General features: G+C 42.5%; 2 protein-coding genes across 4 annotated transcripts; both read right to left on the minus strand.

Annotated features, from left to right (window-relative positions):
* Window positions 1–1,951: 1,951 nt before the first annotated feature.
* LOC104485499 (carbohydrate sulfotransferase 5-like) lies at window positions 1,952–14,170 on the minus strand. 2 transcript variants are annotated; one of them, XM_086758275.1, is made up of 2 exons: window positions 14,053–14,170; window positions 1,952–3,467 (listed from the first exon to the last, which is right to left on the minus strand). In XM_086758275.1, exons 1-2 carry the CDS (start codon window positions 14,118–14,120, stop codon window positions 2,258–2,260), a joined length of 1,278 nt encoding a protein of 425 aa, XP_086614401.1. In that variant the 5' UTR covers window positions 14,121–14,170; the 3' UTR covers window positions 1,952–2,257. The 2 variants fall into 2 exon arrangements, with proteins under 2 accessions (XP_086614401.1, XP_010126168.1); XM_010127866.2 differs by lacking the exon at window positions 14,053–14,170 and having other exon boundaries at window positions 1,952–3,439.
* On the minus strand, window positions 12,050–18,699 carry TMEM231 (transmembrane protein 231). Of its 2 annotated transcripts, XR_015260045.1 has the most exons (8): window positions 18,537–18,699; window positions 18,291–18,460; window positions 17,254–17,382; window positions 15,776–15,919; window positions 15,418–15,499; window positions 15,173–15,283; window positions 14,053–14,332; window positions 12,050–12,585 (listed from the first exon to the last, which is right to left on the minus strand). XR_015260045.1 is itself a non-coding variant. In XM_086758277.1 (7 exons), the coding sequence occupies exons 1-7, from the start codon at window positions 18,676–18,678 to the stop codon at window positions 14,148–14,150; spliced, it is 963 nt and encodes a 320-aa protein (XP_086614403.1). In that variant the 5' UTR covers window positions 18,679–18,699; the 3' UTR covers window positions 12,050–14,147. The 2 variants fall into 2 exon arrangements, 1 of the variants encoding a protein (XP_086614403.1); XM_086758277.1 differs by having other exon boundaries at window positions 12,050–14,332.
* Window positions 18,700–18,768: the final 69 nt, after the last annotated feature.

The following is an 18,768-nucleotide window of genomic DNA, read 5'->3' on the forward strand; positions in this document are numbered from 1 at the left end:
GGTACCTAACCCTAACCCTAAACCCTAACCCTAACCCTAACCCCTAAACCTAACACTAATGCTAACACTAAACTGAACCATAATGACCCTAAACCTAAGACTAAGCCTAACCCTAACCCTAATGACCCTAACCCTAACTCTAACCCCTAAACATAACCCTAACCTCTAATCCTAACCCTAACAACCCTAATCCCTAACCCTAAACTACCCCTACCCCTAACCCCTAACCCTAATCCCTAACCCTAACCACCCTAACCCTAACCACTTTAACCCCAAACCCAAGCCTAACCCTAACCCGAATCCCAACCCTAACCCTAATGATCCTACCCCTAACCCAAACCCCTAACCCTAACCCCTAACCCTAACCCCTAACCCTAAACCCTAATTTTAGGTCTAACCCTAACCCTGACCCTGGCCCTAATCCTGACCCTAAATCTGACCATAAGCCTGACACAAACCCTAACCCTAACCGTAACCCGTAGATGGCTCTCCGCAGGGAAAGTGCAGCACTGACAGATACTGCAATATTTGAAGTGTTTGTCTTATTTGGCATGAAAAAAAACATGTAACATAGAAAGGAAGAACAAGCAGCTGTCTTACCTATCTGCTTTCTCATTCAACACAGGCAAGAGATTGAAAGCTAAGACCTCTCAGACTCCCAAGCAACCATGCACTGCCCTGCCCAAGAGCACTGCCTGCTCAGCATGCTGCCACCAGAAACACCGTCATTCCCCCGAGAACAAGGAAGCCAGCCTACGCTCCAGCTCTCTGTCTCCCACACCGCACCTACACTTCTTCACTTAGCAGTGCCCTAGCCCTTCTCTCACAGAAACATCAGGCACACAACACCCATGGCACCCAAATTTTTTGGTCTCCTCCAGATCATTCAGAAAGCTGCTTGTAAAACTCCAAGCACTAGAGAGACTAAGCTAAGAAACAGACTGCAGGCAGGACAATGAGAGAAGCAAGGCTTCGCTCCACTTCCATAGGCTGTCTAACACACAGTCAAGTCAAACAGACCCTGCTAGAAAGCCCTGTGACCCAACGGTGTGCCCAAAGGCTTAGTCAAGTGCAAGTTGCTGCTGCAGAGAGATGGCAGAGAAGCAGAACAAGGCTGATGCAAGGAAGATACCTGTTTACATAAAGACAGGTCCAACAGGAAATCGGGCTCTGTGCCAGTATCACATTCACAAGCCAAGCTGCACCACATGACAGCCCCGTCTGGGCACAAGTGAGCCAGAGGCAATAATAGCCTAAGCGAAGGACAGACAATAGCAACTCCAGACTATCCTACTACAGGCACCTGTACTAACACCCAAGTACTCGAAGACTCTCATCTCTCTTTTCCTGACACCTTCCCAACAAGCCTCTTCACTATCAATTGTACCTCCCCCCACCATAGCATCTTGGCCCACTGGTGCTCCCCCAGTTCACATCCAGCAACAAAAATCTCTGGAAAGGTGTCAGACTTAGTCTGAATGAGGCAGATCAACACCACCTTCCATTCACTGCTGATCAACTCCACTGACCACTCACCAGCCCTTGGCACCTCAAAGGCCTGACAACACACAAAGGAATGCCAGACCTTCAGCCTGACAGAGGAACAGGAATCCAGAAAGGGGATGGGGAGAAGAGAAGAGGGATAGGGAGACAGAGGAATGGAAAGAGGGATTTAGGGAGTCTTTGAGGAGTGTTTGGGGGTCAGCAGGAGCTTTGAGGAAGGGTTTGGGAGAGTTTGGGGGCAGCATCTGGGGTGTCTGAGGCAGGATTTAGAGGTATTTGGGATGCATAACATCATTGCAGATCCACTGCAAGTAGCAGGGAAAACAACAGTACAGCATGAGGCCTGTCTTAGTTTCTACTTTGTTCCATTTATACAAATTAAGAACAGAGATTCTTAAATATTTAAAGCGTGAAAACACAAGAGAATTATTATCAATGAACAAAGACATCTTTGACACCTCATCTTTTAATAGAAAGTACTTAAATTATATTTTTAAAACAATGCTGACAACAGCACAGCTCAGCTGTAAATTTGCAATCTGACAAATATCTTGTGGTATTTCTCATGTTTTATTTTTGCTTTTGTAGTGTAAGAAACTCAGGAAAAAAATCTCCTTCCCTTACAGAAATACAGCAGACAGGAAGACAGTTAAACTCATCAGCCAAGTATTTTCAAATTACCTATACGCTGCATAGTAGACAGATACTCAATCATCTACCCCCCCCCTCCACCCCATCTCTCAAAAATAATATCTCAGTACTTTGGATTGAATGGTGACCAACTGAATTGATTTTGTCGTCTTGGCAACACTAAATCCAATGACAGATCTCTTTGTTCTTTTTCTGAATCCACCAGCTGATAGCCAAGCATGTTTATAGCACCTTTGCAAACTTCCTGTATTTTCTTAATTTTCTGGAAGGAAAGAACATTTCTCCAGGCCTGTGAAACACTAACTGCATCTCGAGATGTGATTTTGAAGGCTTCTTTTTTTTTTCCTGGTCCCTGTCCATGTGTGATATTATAGATCCAGCTTTTGAGCGTGGGGGTCAAACTAAGATCTGCAAATTTATACATTTCTGAGATTTCTGATAATGGATCTCTTACCAGATCTTCAAAACGGATCATTAAATAGCGATCTTTAAGGAAATTAGGTGGTTTTAGAGTAGCTGTTTCAAAAATCTGAACATGACTTCTACAAATCTCTTGCATTACTTTGTATTTGCTGTCTTCCACTTTAGTGCCATTAGTACTCAAAACAATTCCATTGTCACGGGCTAATGCTTTGACTGACTGTTCCCGTGACTTGACGACTGCCCTGGGGTCACGGACTAAGTGAATAATTTTGAGGTTCAGGGATGGGTCAGTAAGAAGGGGGTAGAGGACCTTCAAGTCAAAGAATCGAACCTCCTTGATGACAACATGGCTGTAAGTTTTACAAGCTTCCTCCACCTTGCTGAATGGGTACCGTCCACAAAGAGTCTTGCATGCCATTTCATTGGTTATGTCAGTACGCTGAAAGGAGTCACAAGCAGGAGCTGAACACAGAGCCCGACTCACTGCCCACTGGAAAAGATCAGATAAGTTTCTTTTCCAAGGCATGTAAGCATCAAACACAGACATGTCACACAGAAAGACCGACCTGACTAGGTCCCGCACTGCCATGTGCAAGACCTTGGCACTGTTCTGGTACATTGTAACCCACACGTGCCACGCAGGCTCCATCAGGTAGAAGACGCTGGGGTGCTGGCTGAAAAGTTGACCAACAAAAGAAGATCCCGACCGCCAGGAGGAGAGAATGAGGATGTGTACTTGAGATGGTTTCTCCTCAGACTGAGGCATGAAGCTACTGTACCGGGCATACATGAAGAGTAAGAATCCAGTCTGAACCATAACAAGAAGTACAACAATTGTGCTAGGAATCCGAATCCTTGCCATTCTCACGGAGGAAAAGCAACAAAAAAAGCTGAAAGAGAGAAGGAAAATGCTGGTGAATCATTGCTCCTGTGGCACAATAATGATAAAACTTACACAATATGAAGTCTTGCATTAGTAAAATCTTTCTTCAAATATGCATATATGTATTTGGCACTATTTCCTTCCTTAATCAGCGGCACTGGGAAATGATCATCTGCAGGTTGACAGGTGCTGGAAATTGAAAGAACGTTAACGCGTGACAGCAAGATCACAGCAGAAGGAAGTTTAGACCAAATGTTCAATGCTGAAGGAAACCTTGGGTGGATGCAGCTCAACCGCTGGGAGGAAGAAATTAAAAAAAAAAATTAAAAAAAAAAATCCATAAAATGCACAAAGCTCTCAACTTGAATTCTGGTAAATAGTGCCAAGGGAAAAAAAAAAACAAAACAACTAGAAACACCTTTCTCAATCACTCCATTGTATTTCCATTTCAGTCTAACATTACAAGGGTTTCTGTCCCTTAAAACGAATAGACAGGAACATCAATAACTGTGATAACTGTGGCTACTGAAATAAAACTAATCTTCTTATCTAATGTGAGTACTGTACCCTGCAGTGACAGTATGATGCTACACCGATCCACAGTTCTACACACCCCTCTACTTTCCAAATTGCAGGAGATGGGTGAAAACTTGCAACCTGAAGCCGCATCTGGCCACAGATGTTAAAACGAAAAAGCAACTGACGTGTGTCTCTGGGCTGGAGCACGTACAATTGAATACCCTGACTTTGCATTTAAGGAATTATCCATTTCTGAGTTAGAATTAGTCTGTATGTAACCCCTGGAAAATTTTAGGCATGTCAACCCCAAGTGGACCTCTGTTTTACTTTGAAGCCAAAGTTTAAGCCACATGTGCTCCTCACAACTTTTTAATAGAGGTTTTTGGCACCTACCCCTTTGTGCTCCCACTTTTGCAGATTCCACTTGTAAGCAGTCAGTATAATGTTAGCAGGCATGGTATTAGGAAAATAAGAATCCTCGTGTATGAAGACCATCTCGAGAGTTTTACATATAAGCATTTACTACGTAGCTACATTTACACTATTTTTTTTTTCTTGTTACAGTGGAAGATGCATATATCAACACACTCTGGACTCTCAAAGTAAATGATGCAGACTAGTGAACATAGACACATGCTCATTTGACATAATAAATGCATTAAGTTCTTAGTGCTAGCCTAATGAAACACAAAAAAAACCCCTATTAATTACTACCAAAAGCTGAAATAAATGGTCAAATGAAAGAGATAGTAGAAATGGGGAGTTTTGGCTCTTTCCACTGCCCAAATGTCTCTTCACAATATAAAGAAATGCATTCTATCTTAAATTAACACGATTTTGCTACTAAACTTTTGTTTGTAAGCCAAGAAAAACAGCAGAAATAAGAGCTGAGTAGGAAAAAGGAGTCAACAAAAGCATCTACCTTCAGTATCATACAGTACCTTGTAAGAAGAGTAAGGCAAATGCCTCATTCAAATACTGAATTTTTGCACATTATGTCACCAGAAGCATCTACGAGTTTCTCGATGATGTGAGGATTATCAGCGACCCAGCAGTAGCCTGCACTGACACTTCGCCAAACAAAGGTGACAAACTAATCTAAGCAAAAGTGGAAGAGCAGTTGCATTTACTAGTTCAAGGAGTTTTCCTGAAACATTCTATACCTGAAAGCGAGCCATAAGTACCTCAAGTTAGCCATTTTCTTCACTAGGACTGTATTCTGCAGCTCCTCACAGTCTAACCCATTACACAGCTTTTAGAGACCAAACGATGCTTTATAAAGAATTAATGCGTTTCTACTCTGGCTACACAGAACTGCTGCTCCACTCTAATCTAGATCACTCTGCAGAAGTGCAAACACTAACTGTTCTTTACACCTTACTGGCGAGGGGTGGGGGAGTGAGGAATAAAAACACATACATGTCAAACCTAAAGGCAGTTTTTAAAATTCACATCTGTCTTGACTGCCTCTTGGATCTCTCCTCGCTCTGATTCCCACTCAAGTACTGTTGCAGAGAATACTATGCCAATGAAAAATCAGCTAGTATGAGCATTAGTCCATAATGTGTGTCTGAACTAGTCTGCCCAACATAAGCTCCATAAATAATATGTAAAATTACTGTAGATGAAGTATTTCCCTGCTCTTCAGTATGATATAAACTGCAAGAAAAAGTGTGGTATCAAAGTAAAACACTAAGCAGATACCCATTTTCAGTATTTAAAATTAATCTTCTATCCTTTTGGGAAAGTTGGGATGTTTCTAAGGAATATGCATGCCTGCAGACACCAGAAATAAATGAATAATTACTCAACAAAATGCAGCATCTGTAAGGCTACTCTCCTGAGCAGTTTCCAGTGCATGAGGCCAAATACACCATCAGTTCACTGGATTTTCTCTGTAAACAGTGTCTTTTATTTCTGCATTTCCCACACTGGGCACATGTAATTCCGCTTGCATGTAAATACCTTTTTACCATTTGCAATTGCATTCTATAGTTAAGGTGCTTTCAGTCCAGGCTAAACTTACACCTCTTTAATGTGCAACCTTATAACCCAACAAGCTCTTTAATGATTTTTGACAAATATTAGCTGAGGCAGAAAGCAACTCTGGAATACCCTGAAGAATCACCTTTTCATAAAGTTGCTAAATATATATACACATATATATATATTTTTATAAATCTACTGAATAGGTTAGACGATATCATTGCCTTAATCGTGAGGGACAGGACCTTGTGATACAGGCTGCTCCTTCTGATCCTTTATTTATTCTATTGCAGAACTCACCAGAGGGTGCTATTAGGCAAGCTCACTCTTTCAGCGCAGAGAGGCAATATGCCAAAACTTCATTAGTTACTAGGTGAAACACTAGTCTGTGACTTGCTCTGCATTGCTTCGGCTCTCTTTTTGCCAGTTCCCTCCTCTGCCTACAGCTCAGTGGCAATACCCGCCTATCCCAAGCTCCCCTCAGGAGAGCTAAAAAGGGGCATCTTCCTTTGTTATCTGCTTCTCAGTAGTGCTCCCTTGGGGCCGCACCTGCCTGACTAGAGCAGGCCTGCTGACAAAAAAACACGTCGGGAAAGAGAGAAGCACCAGAGGGCCAGACATCCTAGCATTACTGCCGCTTCAGCTGCCACCTCAGTGACAAAATCTCTGGCGAGCACTTCTCACCAACTCATCAAATCAGACTGACCTGAAGTGGTGAGGGAGCTACAAGAGGCAGAAAAACAGACTATGAGGGACACCAGGTTGCAGCACAGAGCACTCCACCACCTTTCGCCATCTCTCAGCTGAGACGTTTGAATTATTGCAATACTTGGTGTTATCACAATACATGCTTTTGTACATCACGAATACTGCTAAGCATACATTGTTTTAGTAGCAGTCACAATGTTATTCCTTTTCTGCGATAGTAGTATTACTTCTTTAGTGATACTGTTTCTTCAGGGAGAGCTCTGTCAAACAGCAGAATAATCAGAAGTCTAATTCTAACAAATTCTTGAGGTAGAATAATCTCTTCAGAAGCCTACACAAGTATTCAAAATCTGATCTGAAAAGCATCTGTACATATGGTTTAGCTGACAGTCCTGAGTCAAGCTCTGTCACTGGGCTTGTCTGCTAACAGCTACTAATGGAAACAAGATCCTGAACTAGATGAACTCTGGGTCCACCCCAGAATAACTATTCTTCCATACTGTGCAAAGGAAATTGATTATACAAACTGGCCAAAAGAGCAATTATTTTCTTCATCACTTAAACTAGGTCAAATAGAATGCTGAGCTGCAGGGCCGCTAGCATCTGCCATTGCTTGCCAAGAGACTAGATACATTACAGAAGACTATCCAGTTTTACCAGGCATGGTAAAAATACAGTGAGTGGTAGTATTGATCCCAGAAAGCTTGTTTTCTAAACAGAGCACTTTTCAGACCCAGAATGGTATAAAAATGGAGGAGGAAAGAATTAAATTGTGCACTGGATGATCATTTAGCTCTTGCTTTCAGGGACGTTTATTTTTTTTGTCACATACAATAAGTAATGTTGTAATTGAGTAATCAGCTCTTCGCAGGTCAGCACTGAAATGAGCACAATTGCTCAGTACATTTCCTTTTCATATAGAATTCAGCCTGAAGAGACTTAGTGAATTAACAAAAATAAACTCTGTAGCTAAACAAAGAAGAAAAAAAAAAAAGACAACTCTCCTATAAGGCTGCTTATTTTTTTCTGCGATACTAAAAAGACTGCAGAAAGACAGAAAGAGAGTGCCTCACATCAGAGCCGTAAAGAAACACAGACTCTCTTTGAGCTTGGGAGAAAAGGCTGGGATGAAAGACTCCATCAGAATAAACAGGTCTGGGTCTGTTGCAGGAAGACAGAAAAATCTGGCTGTAATAAAGCAAAGAACTGAAAACAACAGAGAGAAGAATTACAGGTCCCCTACAAGGACTTCTGAGCAATTGAATCTTAGCTGTCTCTGTCAAAGTGTTCCCCAGCCATTTTGTATCTGAGAAAATTTCCAGTACACTTCCATTTAGAATAGTTTATGCATCACTTTTAAAGCCAAAGTCTTTACAGATTACACAGAAATTACTTCAACTTCTACAAAATGCAAAAATACATATTCAATTAATTTCCCAGATTGACCTCTTCCACTGAAAAATGAATATCTAACGCTATATTATGTGTTCAGCCTTTTGCTACCAAAAATGATTTTGTCCTGTATGCCTGTCATACACTAAATGCTGACTTTCAGAGCAATCATATGAGATGACTGTAAGTATCATTTATGTACTTATAATTCACCAGAACAGCCCAGTACAGACTGTGTAAAGGTCGCATTTTATAGAGTTCATAGGAAAACATTTATGGATGTCATGATAAGCAGAGCAAAAATCACTTGAAGGTCTACTATATCTTATGGAGAATTTTACTGACTACGTACTTCACCTATAAGACACTGCACGGGTGCAACCACTACCAGAATTGTTTCTATGAGCTAACATTAGAAACATAGTTTGCTGCTCAAAAAAGTGAAATGCAGAAACACGAGAAAGCTGGTTCAAGAAAAACGCACAACAATATTATTAGTAATTCTTGCTATAAATTACCCAGCTGACAAAATGTCACTTTCCATTGTTCTTCCATAGCTAGAAATGACATATCTTCACAAGGCAAAAGCTTACTGTATTGGCAACAATATGCAGAATGGTCTTTGAACAGGGAAATAAATAGTTAGTTTGGAGGGTGCCTTCTATAACTACTGGTACTTCAAAACGAGTTAAGTCTTTCCAATAGCTCATCATTGATAAATAGCTGAAAGAATTAATACGCCTGCTTATTTTTTGCAAAACCTCAACAGAAATAATAGAAGTACAGTAAAGGTACTATAATCAGACATTTTGAAGTCTGACATTATATTATAGCATTTCAGCTGACAGTGTTAATTTAGCTTTTGAAAACTTACTTCCTTTTACAACCTAGTTGAGATTGGAAGTGTTGTTTCCAGGCAATCATCAGGTTTAAATACTTTATAATACAATAAAACATACCATAGATTCCATGATATGGCCATTAAAATATTATGAAAAAGTACTGGGCTTTTTTTTTTCTTTATATTGTTTAGAGTTAGATAAAGTTGTCCAGCCTGAACAAACAGTAGTGTTGAGGCACAGCGCTACAACACCTATTTCTCCATGCAACGCAGCTGCAGATCACGAAGTGTTTTCAGCTACTAGAATTACCAGTGTTCAAGAAATGAGGTCTGCTCAATTACAATTTTTGTTAGGAATTTTTACTATGTTTAAGAATGGCAAAACTGGGGTGACAAAGAGACACTCACAGTGACTGAATGCGATTCACTTATTTGAGACTTTGACTGCGTCCCCCAACAGCGTCCCCAAATTCCATCAGCCTAAGGACAAAGGGGCGAGGTGTGCCCCACTGAAGCCACCACTGCAACTAAGAAATGACGACAAATTCTTTGGTCCAGTACGTCACTTTCACCTAGAAACAGAGGCTGGACTCAGTAGAAAAATGGAAGGGACTTCCCGGAATGAGGGGGAAATGTTCTCTAAAGCACCTGATTTCACCATCTAACTGCGGCAAACAAAACCAGCTTAATCCGAATCAGCCATGTTCTCGGGGCGGGAAGAAGAAGGAAAAAAAGGGCTGATTTTCAACAGTTTCACCTCTGTCAACGACTGACTACACCTCAAGCAAGGCCCGGCTCGGGAGTCTGCGACGAGGGTCGCGGCGGGTCCCCGCCGCTCCGGGTACGACCGCTACTGCACCAGCACGAGCAGGGGCATGCGAACGGCTTAAAAACATTCCCTGAAACGTAGTGCAAGTGATTACGAACCCCGTTGTCAGACACCGAAAAAAGGATCGCCGACCGGGACAACGAGCCCTGGGGGCCACCGCGCCCCCTTCCCCGGCCTGCCCGTACCTTCCCGCCGCCTCCCGGCACCGCCGCGGATCCGACCTGCCTACAGAGACAATGAGCCGCTTTCAGACGTGGCCGAGGCGCCGGGGTAGCGGGAGGAGCTCAAGAAGGAGCCGATCCGCCCCGCACGCGGAGCATCCCCGGGCAGAGGCGCAGCCCAGCAGAGGCTGCCCGCTCGTCCGCCCCGCCCCGTGCAGCACAGCGCGGCGCCCGGCCGCTCCAGCGGAACGGGCGCCAGCAGACGGTATGCGTGCTGCATACGCCCGCCCACCGCTCGGGCACCGCCCCACGGGCGGACGCCGGCCGGGCCGGAGAGTCGTAGCAGCCTCACCGGAGCCGTCCCGCTGCATCTCCCAGCGGTCTCCGCCCGCCCAGCACGCGCCCAGCGCCCCGCGCCCGCCTGCCACAACCGCCCGCCCCGGCCGCAGGCGCACAGGGCCGCGTACAGGCTGCCTCGTGCGAGGACAAAGGAGTTGTAGGCCCACAAACAGGCTGGTGGCTAGTTAAGAAATAAGCACAGAGGTGGTTTCTTTCATCCTAGCATCACCCCTTAAGAAAACTCCCGAAGCATGGCTCCTACACATCCACATTCACACTTCTATTTATGCACAGGACTTCTAACCAGCTACTTACTTATTCCTCTTCCAGGGCCACTTACAGAAACCTGATTGATCCTCTGTGTCCTTCCTCAATGAACAGCTTTTAGGTTGCTCTCTAGCACATCTGTACACAGAAGATCTGTGTAGTAGCACTGTAGTGGATTGTCGTGGTATTTTTATTTATTTTCTGTTGCCTAGTAACCTAAAGAAGGATTCCTTACAGACAGCCTTCTGAGAAAGACTCCTCCTTTCTAAAGCTCCTTTAATGCTAGCTGCAGTGGATTCTCAAGTATATTTTTTCCTTTTACTTCCATTTACTGCCATAAATTCTTACTTACCTTTTTTTCCTGTTGCTTGGTTACTTACAGAAGTAAAATGCCTCTCCAAGCTTGAAAAAGGAGTCAGAATTATGAACCAAGAACTACGGTCAGTATAAAAGCGATCCCAGAAGTTACCACCGCAGAGGTATCACAAACAGGTTTTTCTCCCTGCTGTAGTCACATCTGCCTTTACTGCACCATTTACACTGCATTCACTTACTAGCCCCAGTCATGAAACACACCTCTTTCAAAATAAATGGAGAGATTGCTTCAGGTCATACTCAACAGTTACATGCCACCTGCAAGCAATTAACTCTTTTTGATTTCCTCCTTTTAACTTAAATAGCTCTCCTTAAATTACTGTGAAGGATTTTTTTCCAGCTTTCTCCTTCTAAAGCAAAATAGAACATAAGGATATTTTTGTCTGTATTTCCTGAACCAGGCCTATTCACCATTTCTTATCTCACATGCTTTCACTGAACTGTTGCTCTGAGCAGCGTCACTTGTCATAGTGTTACAAGTATTATGAGTTAAAGTTATTAGTTTGCTGCTCCGCCCCTCCTATCTCGATCTGAGTATTGAGGACTTTAATCAGTAGAATTATAATCAATTATATTACCAATGATTGATAATAGGAAAATACTTAATCAATATGATTCTGGAATATCAATATAGGGTGATTCTTGCTAACTATAGAACTATAGTCACATGGGTTAAATTTTATATGAAATATCCCTAGAGGGAACGGGAAGTCTTAGAACTGTTACAACAGCTCATTTATTGGAAGTTAGCCTAATGTGTCTGGGGGAGTTAGGAGAGTGGTAGAACGAGGCACCAACGATGCAGCTTGGGCCTTGAGCCATCACTTTCAAGCCAGAAGATTCAAGGGCAAGGTGACCTTGTTCTCAAGACTATATATGGAAGACTTAAGGAGGAGTTCAACCAGCGAATTCGAGGAGGGGGCGTTCTGATGACCCCCAAGACGACCAGAAGACCCTCGACTCAAAAGTCTGAGCATGCGCAAATGGGAGGAGACGTATTATAATGATTTCTCGGAAGACTGATGTTTATGTATAACATTTCTCGTAAATCTAATGAATATGTATATCGAATGTGTATTTAACTGCGCTGTTGGATCAGACAGGTGCTCACGCTGGGTGGAGTGATCCCCCGTGTACCCAGCGCTGCAATAAAGGAGTGCCTGCTTCTTAACTTCGCATTGCTGTTAAGGAGTTTTATTCCGGATTTCGGTAACAATAACTTAATGTGGAAGGATATAATAGGAGAGAAAAGCAAGACAGGGATAATGGAGTCTCCCAGTATTATTGTTGTTTTCTGGCATTATCCTCTTTCACATTCCAGTTGCTACCTTCAACATGCTTCTGTTCAGCTTGGAGGACTGTTAAGCATTCCATTTTTGTGGGAGTAAAACAGCTCAAACCCTTAAAATACGAGTTCTATGGTCTCTCCAGAGATTTCTATCACTTGCTTATGCCCACCCTAATGCTTGTGCAGACACACACCAAGTTCATTCAGGGAACTGACTTGTCTGAAACAGTGAGTATATTTAGTAAAGATGATCTTCACCATAGTGAACTCTCTGAATTAACTCATGCAGTCACACAAGTGCTATCACCACTGCAAGGGAGAACAGCTGGGACTACAGCAGAACAAATGTACATTGGCTTGAGATATTGGGGAAACAACTTCACATACCCCTCCATTCATCCTGTGTAGTGCCTGGAAACACTAAAAAGCAGTAGATAGTTGCTTTGACTCTGTGCACTCTGATATGAAGCCAATTATCAGTACTCCTAGGCTGCTAGGTACAGACTTCAAGAGATGAATGAGCAAACTGGAGATTTCAAACCAAAATATACGTATGCATATACAGCGAATGCTCCTTGCGATTATTTACAATTCACATGTAAATACATAAGTTTTACAAACACAAAAGTGTATTGAATAACCAAGACATGGCTCCGCACATTAATGTTTCACTTGCATTGACGAATAGGCTGGAGTCCATCCAGCATGTAGAAGTTGGGAGAAATGCAAGCTGGAAGACTACAAAGTTTAAAATAACCTTAAACAGAAGTTCAAAAAGAAGCTGGCTGTTTTGAGGAGAAAAGAAAAAGGAATAGGCAGGTCTCCAAACTGCCAGGGTGTTGAATTCTAGAGGACAATGGTCAAAAGATGGAGTACTGCTGTATAAGTTGCTCTTTCACATTTCATAGCTGCACCATGCATCTCTTAAGAGTTCAAGAGAACCAAAGACACTCAGAATTTTGCTAACTAGCATCTAGAATTGTTTTAGACTCTCTGCCGTAACACTGCTTTGCTAGAATTAAATCCTAACTACAAAACTGAAAACATAACGGAAATTTTGTTGTTTTCCATTTTAAGCTTGCCTGGCACAAAAAGTAAGCCTAGAAAAAAAAGATAGAACTAAATAGTCTTCCCTACCACCATCACCCCCATAAAAAATTAGGGACTTAGTCTTTCAGTGCTCATCAGATGATTATAATTGATTTAATTTTTATCTGTTCTAAGTTATCATTTAAGTTCTGAAAGTAATTATTCACTTGCTTTCAAATTCTGAAGCTTCTCTGGTAGTTTTCTTTAAATAAATACCAGGCTTCTCTGTTTTACTATTTCCAATTCACAATTAATTGTCTAGTGATACATTAATAATGCCAATAGTAAATGATTGTGCAAACCCTTGCAGACACTATCACCCACAACCCAGTTTCTAACATCAACCTTGAATTTATCCATCATGCAATTTAAGTGAGTACGTATAGCCACAGTTACAGAAATGTGGCTCTGACACTAACTAATCCATACATTTTTTCTCATTCCTTACAGTTTTTCTTTTGATAGTGCACATAAATGCATGTACAAATAGCTCTTGACAGAACTCTAACTCAGCAGTGTATTAATTTCCAAGAGAGTAAAAATGGCTTCCGTTGTTACTGTTAGCATATTATTTTCAGCCTTCAAGCTTTAGCAAAACTAAAATCATGCAAAAGCAGTCTCATTGCTTGAAGCATGTTCCGGTTGCAAAAAAAAAAAAACCCCAAACAACTAGGTTCCTCTTTAACTGTCAACAATATTAAAATTTTCAGTCCAAAAGCAGTGTTCCCAGAGAAATAGACGAATTAACATGTATTTTAGAAAGGAAGCACGAACAGAACATACTTGGAACATACTTACAAAGTTCTGATCTTCCAAAGTAAAAGGTGTATAGAGAATAAAAGCAGGTATCTATTTTTGAACTGCATTTCTTTGAAGTGTTACCAGGCATCTCCTCAGGACTGGTGCTGTTTGTAGGCCAGTACTGGAGACATTGGCAGAACTGGTGATATTGGAGTTGTAGCCAACAGCTGATTCTGGAATACAAAAATTTTAATCCTACCAAACACCCAAAGAAAGATAAGGAGAATGCTGACATACTGGATCCAGGCAAATTTAATCATTTCCCAAAATCCTGGCTGATATTTAAAGAAAGTCAAGGAGAGTTAATGAAGCTTCTCATGCTACCACTGCAATAACTAAACAAAGGAACTCAGAGGTGAAAAGGCACAAAACTCATTAGGCATCAGTTTGTGTGGCAAATACAAAGCCTTTGAGCCATGGATACCCCTAAAACCATTTTACTGTAGTATGCAACAAAAGCTGCAGAGTACGACCGTCCTAGAAGACATTTAAACCAATTCTCTGGAAAGTGCCTATTTTGTCCCTGACTCACCAGAAAGTAGTTACTGGTATTACTAGGTAGGTAAGCAAACCTCATAAGAAATGTGCTCCATTCATATTCTTTTAGACACAGGCTTGTAAATGAGTAAAGAATGTAAGAAACAAATAATTATTTTGTGGGGGGGAAAAAAAAAAAAAAATCAGCTCTGTCTGCACATGTCACAGATTTACCACATCCACTGCAGGGGTTATTATTTGGTGAGCTTACCTTGCATAGAGATTTCTAGTGGTTTGCTTTAGGTCACAGAATACAAAATCATGCTTTGCTAGCGGCATCTGTGACAGATTGAAAAAGCAAGTGCTGCAGGAGCAAAGCAAAAAAGATACTCCCTGTGAATAGCTAAGCAACTGCCTTAAAGGCCAGTTTAGTAAGGCTGAAAAGCAACACAGGTTCCCAGTAGAGAAAGGCCAAAAGTGGTTATGCAAGCAGAACCATCTGGAGGAACTACAGAATTTGCTTAGCTAACAAAAGAGAAGTTTAGCAACAAGTTTATAAGAAAACAGTTTTCATTTGGCCTATATGTGAAGACCCAAATAACGCAACCCAGTTACGTCACAGTTTATGCAGTTTTCAAAGGATATAAGATAACTTCCACTGGGTAATGAATAGTGGCATTAATGATAAATGGCGTATCTGTTGCTCTTCCAGTCATCCAAACAGGGTTGGGATCTGAAAAGACTGTTGTCACTAAAATGGGGAAAAGAAACATCCAGGTGAAGGGGCTTTTCAGTCTTAATACTGAATTCAAATCCTCACAGAACAGTTGCCAATATGCTAACTACTGCTGTCCTGTTAATTCGCAGCTATACATTCAGGCTTACCATTTCTATCCCAATATGCTGCAATGATGTTTGTTAGATCATAGTCACTCGCAAAAGGACTTGTGCCATTGACCACAGACACCTGTTACAACAAAAAGATACTTGCATTATCTGTCCACTCTTGAAGGAAGTAATTCTACCAAGTTTCTTAAGCAAAGTAATCGTGCCCTTGAAGGAATGCGCATAAACATATTGGCAGAATAACCTCTTCCACCTTTCAGCCTAACAAGAAAACACCAGTTCCAAAGTTCTAGGGTCCACTCTGTGCTGGAATACAAGTAATTAGGGTGTCACCTACGGTACTAGGAGGATAAAGAGGGGGTGGAAATTGATGGGGAAGGGAAAAAAGTTTCCTCACATTGTATCTGGTATCCAGTCCACAATGGTTAAGTAATTGCTTCTGTTTCAGTTTCAGGTCTCCATTCATATAGAGCTGAGATCCTGGTACAGGAGAAAAAAACTGAAGAAAAGCCATGCTCTGCATCACAAGTGTTGACATTCTCTGAAATGGTGAACATGAAAAAAGATCATTTAGGGGAGGGCAGGAAACACAACACATTTCTCTACCTCTTTGTATCTACAGATTTTCTGCATAGATTTGATTTTTTTTTCTGACTCCCAAGTTTCAGGTCATCACATTAGTCTAAACAAGAGAACACCAAATAAGAAATATGAATTATTTTTTTTAAAGTGAACTACCTTAGTTGTTAGTTAGCTAATTTTATAAACCAAACAAAGTTGGACAGGAAATTCAGTGAAGTCCAACAGTCTGCAGCTAATGACAAAAATATTTGACTTGCCATAACATGTGAAAAGCAGCAATATGACTAAACACATTCATTGGAGACACACTTTAAAACACTCAGCAGTTAAAGCCAGCTGAAGACTACTGGTCTGCAATAAGGACGAAACTTCCTTAGCTCTAATCAACCACTCAATCTGAAGGAAAATTTTCACATGTACTGTAAAACAAAGGTGTTGTGAATATCAGAACTCTCTGACCTAATACTTCAGCACAAATTTAGGACTGTCGGGCTGTTCCTCTGGGCCTCACAGGTTTAAGAATGTTTTCTACACCACACCACTATGCTTGCTAAGCTTGTCCATCTGCAATCAGCAAGAGTCTCTTGGATATACTAAGCCTAATCTCTCTAGTAAAGCAACTTCTTGTCTGTGTGGCTGCATTCAACTCTAGACTATTGCTCCTTTCAGATGCATCCATGCACCGTGCACTAGTGTTTTACACACTCTATTAGGTATTAATTGCACTGCCACTTGAGATACAATGGTAGCAGAATTTTCTTTTCCTGTCTCCTTATAACATCTTCTTCCTTCTCCCAGTTACAAGATACAGAAGATCCTGGCAGATGATTACCATTGCTTCAAGAGCTATTAAGTAAGCAAACTCTCTGGAGTTGCAGGCTGCTGCAACAGCCTGTTTCTCCACCTCAGAAAACTAACTGGTTATGTCAAGACACAGAAGTATGTAAGAATGCACATCCTTCTGCCTAGTGCAAGACTCTCAGTTATTTCCTGATGCCACCCACATTGATATCTACTGTTGGGCATCTCTCTCGTCTATGCTGCACTACAGCCCAAGAAAACATACAGCTTAAAAAAGAAAAAAAAAAGTCTAACGAAACATATCAAAATACACACCAGAGCTAGACTACGAATGACCCAGCAGAGGAGGAGAAAATTAAATATTTGTTAGTAAAATAAATCTTTTAGATAGGAGTTTCAAATGCGGAGAGGTTCTTTCATCCTTTGTATAACTACTATTGGAATATTACACTGGGTCTATATGTCACAACAAATAAAACTAAAAATGCTCACATAAAGCTGGTAGGAAAAGAGTAGAATCAGCTGAACACCAACTACATGCTCTGTAGGTTGTAGTGGAAGTTCCAGTTTAAAATGCAACTGATCCATTTTGCCATCTTGATTTTTGTCTTCTTCTCTAGCCTAAAAGAATCAATAAGATTTTTTTTTTAATAGATAGGACCTTGTGTTAGAAAGAAAACAAAAAGATAAAACCCCAAGGGATCTCCACAACTGCAGCATGCATACTAAGCAAGCAAATAAACTGCATAGTTAGGAAAGCAATAAAAAGCTGCTTGACTTTATAGACACTGGACTACAGACAAGCAAGAAGCCTGCAATTTTGTCTGTTATACAATGTCTCATTTGCCTCCCAGGGAGCAAAAACTCAGATGACTCTTCAAGGTCTCTTCTGCCCTATGCCATTCCAACCATATGCCCTGCACAGTAAAATCATGCCTTAGTGCCGGATCTTCTGTAACGTCCTGTGCAAATGTGTGACTGATGGTCAAGCTTTTGCCTCTTGCCAGTTACAGCCTGCCTTTTAATGGCCTCTGTATGCCAATTCCTTGTTGTGAGTCAAGGCTTCCTACACTTCTGTGCCACAAATGCCCAGTACTTCAGCTATTTGCAAGCATAACAGGATTCATAACAGAGGTAACCCAGAAAAGTAACTGCCACTGTTGAATCCCAGAAGAAACAATGGTTGCAGGGCAAAGGCAACGTGCTTTACAAAGTACATACATACCTGCATTCAAAATGAGGGGCTACCTACCACCGCTTGCAAACTTCAGATCACGATAAGCCATATGGCAGGGGAGCGCAACTAATCTCAGGAGCGTTCGTGCAAACCACTTGTCCCAAGCAACTTTTGCTGTGAGGCACGAGGTTTTGCATGGAGCTACTAGTTCCTGAAGGTAGCAGTGCATGAGAGGCCGCCTGCTCACAGGCATGGCCAACGCTCATCGCCTGGGCCCGCTGCCACTCCTCTCGTCCCGCTCTCCAGCCCCGCTTCCTGGCGCCACTGCCGCGCCCGCCCCGGGCAGGCCTACCGACAGGAGTGGGACTCGCAGCCGGTCTTCCTGGAGCCTGTTGAACGCCGGGAACGTGCTCCACACCAAGAAGCTGTGCGGGCCGGGTCCGATGGTGGCCACGAAGAGCACCTCGTACTGGAACCGCACCGCGGGCTGCTCCAGGTACGCGCTCTGCTTCAGCCAGAAACCTGCGGGCAGAGACAGCGCGAGGCCTCAAGACCGCACCGCGCCGGGCCGGGCCACGTGGGGTCAAGCGGCGCTCACCCTGGCTCCGGTAGGCCAGCAGCAGCGGCGGCACATAGGTGAGCACCGTGATGAGCAACAGCGCCAGCGCCGCGGCGGAGCAGAGCCCGGCCCGGTAGCGCGTGCGGAGCGCGGAGTGGGAGAACAGCTCCACGCCCGCCATCGCGAGCTGCCCGCGCCAACACGCGCCCTCACCGTGGCAACGGCGGGGCGCCTGACTGGCGGGACGCCGCGCCTATCAGCACGTCAGGGC

The sequence above is a fragment of the Chlamydotis macqueenii genome, chromosome 13, assembly GCF_036417535.1.
Source record: "Chlamydotis macqueenii isolate bChlMac1 chromosome 13, bChlMac1.mat, whole genome shotgun sequence".
Classification (NCBI taxonomy): Eukaryota; Metazoa; Chordata; class Aves; order Otidiformes; family Otididae; genus Chlamydotis; species Chlamydotis macqueenii.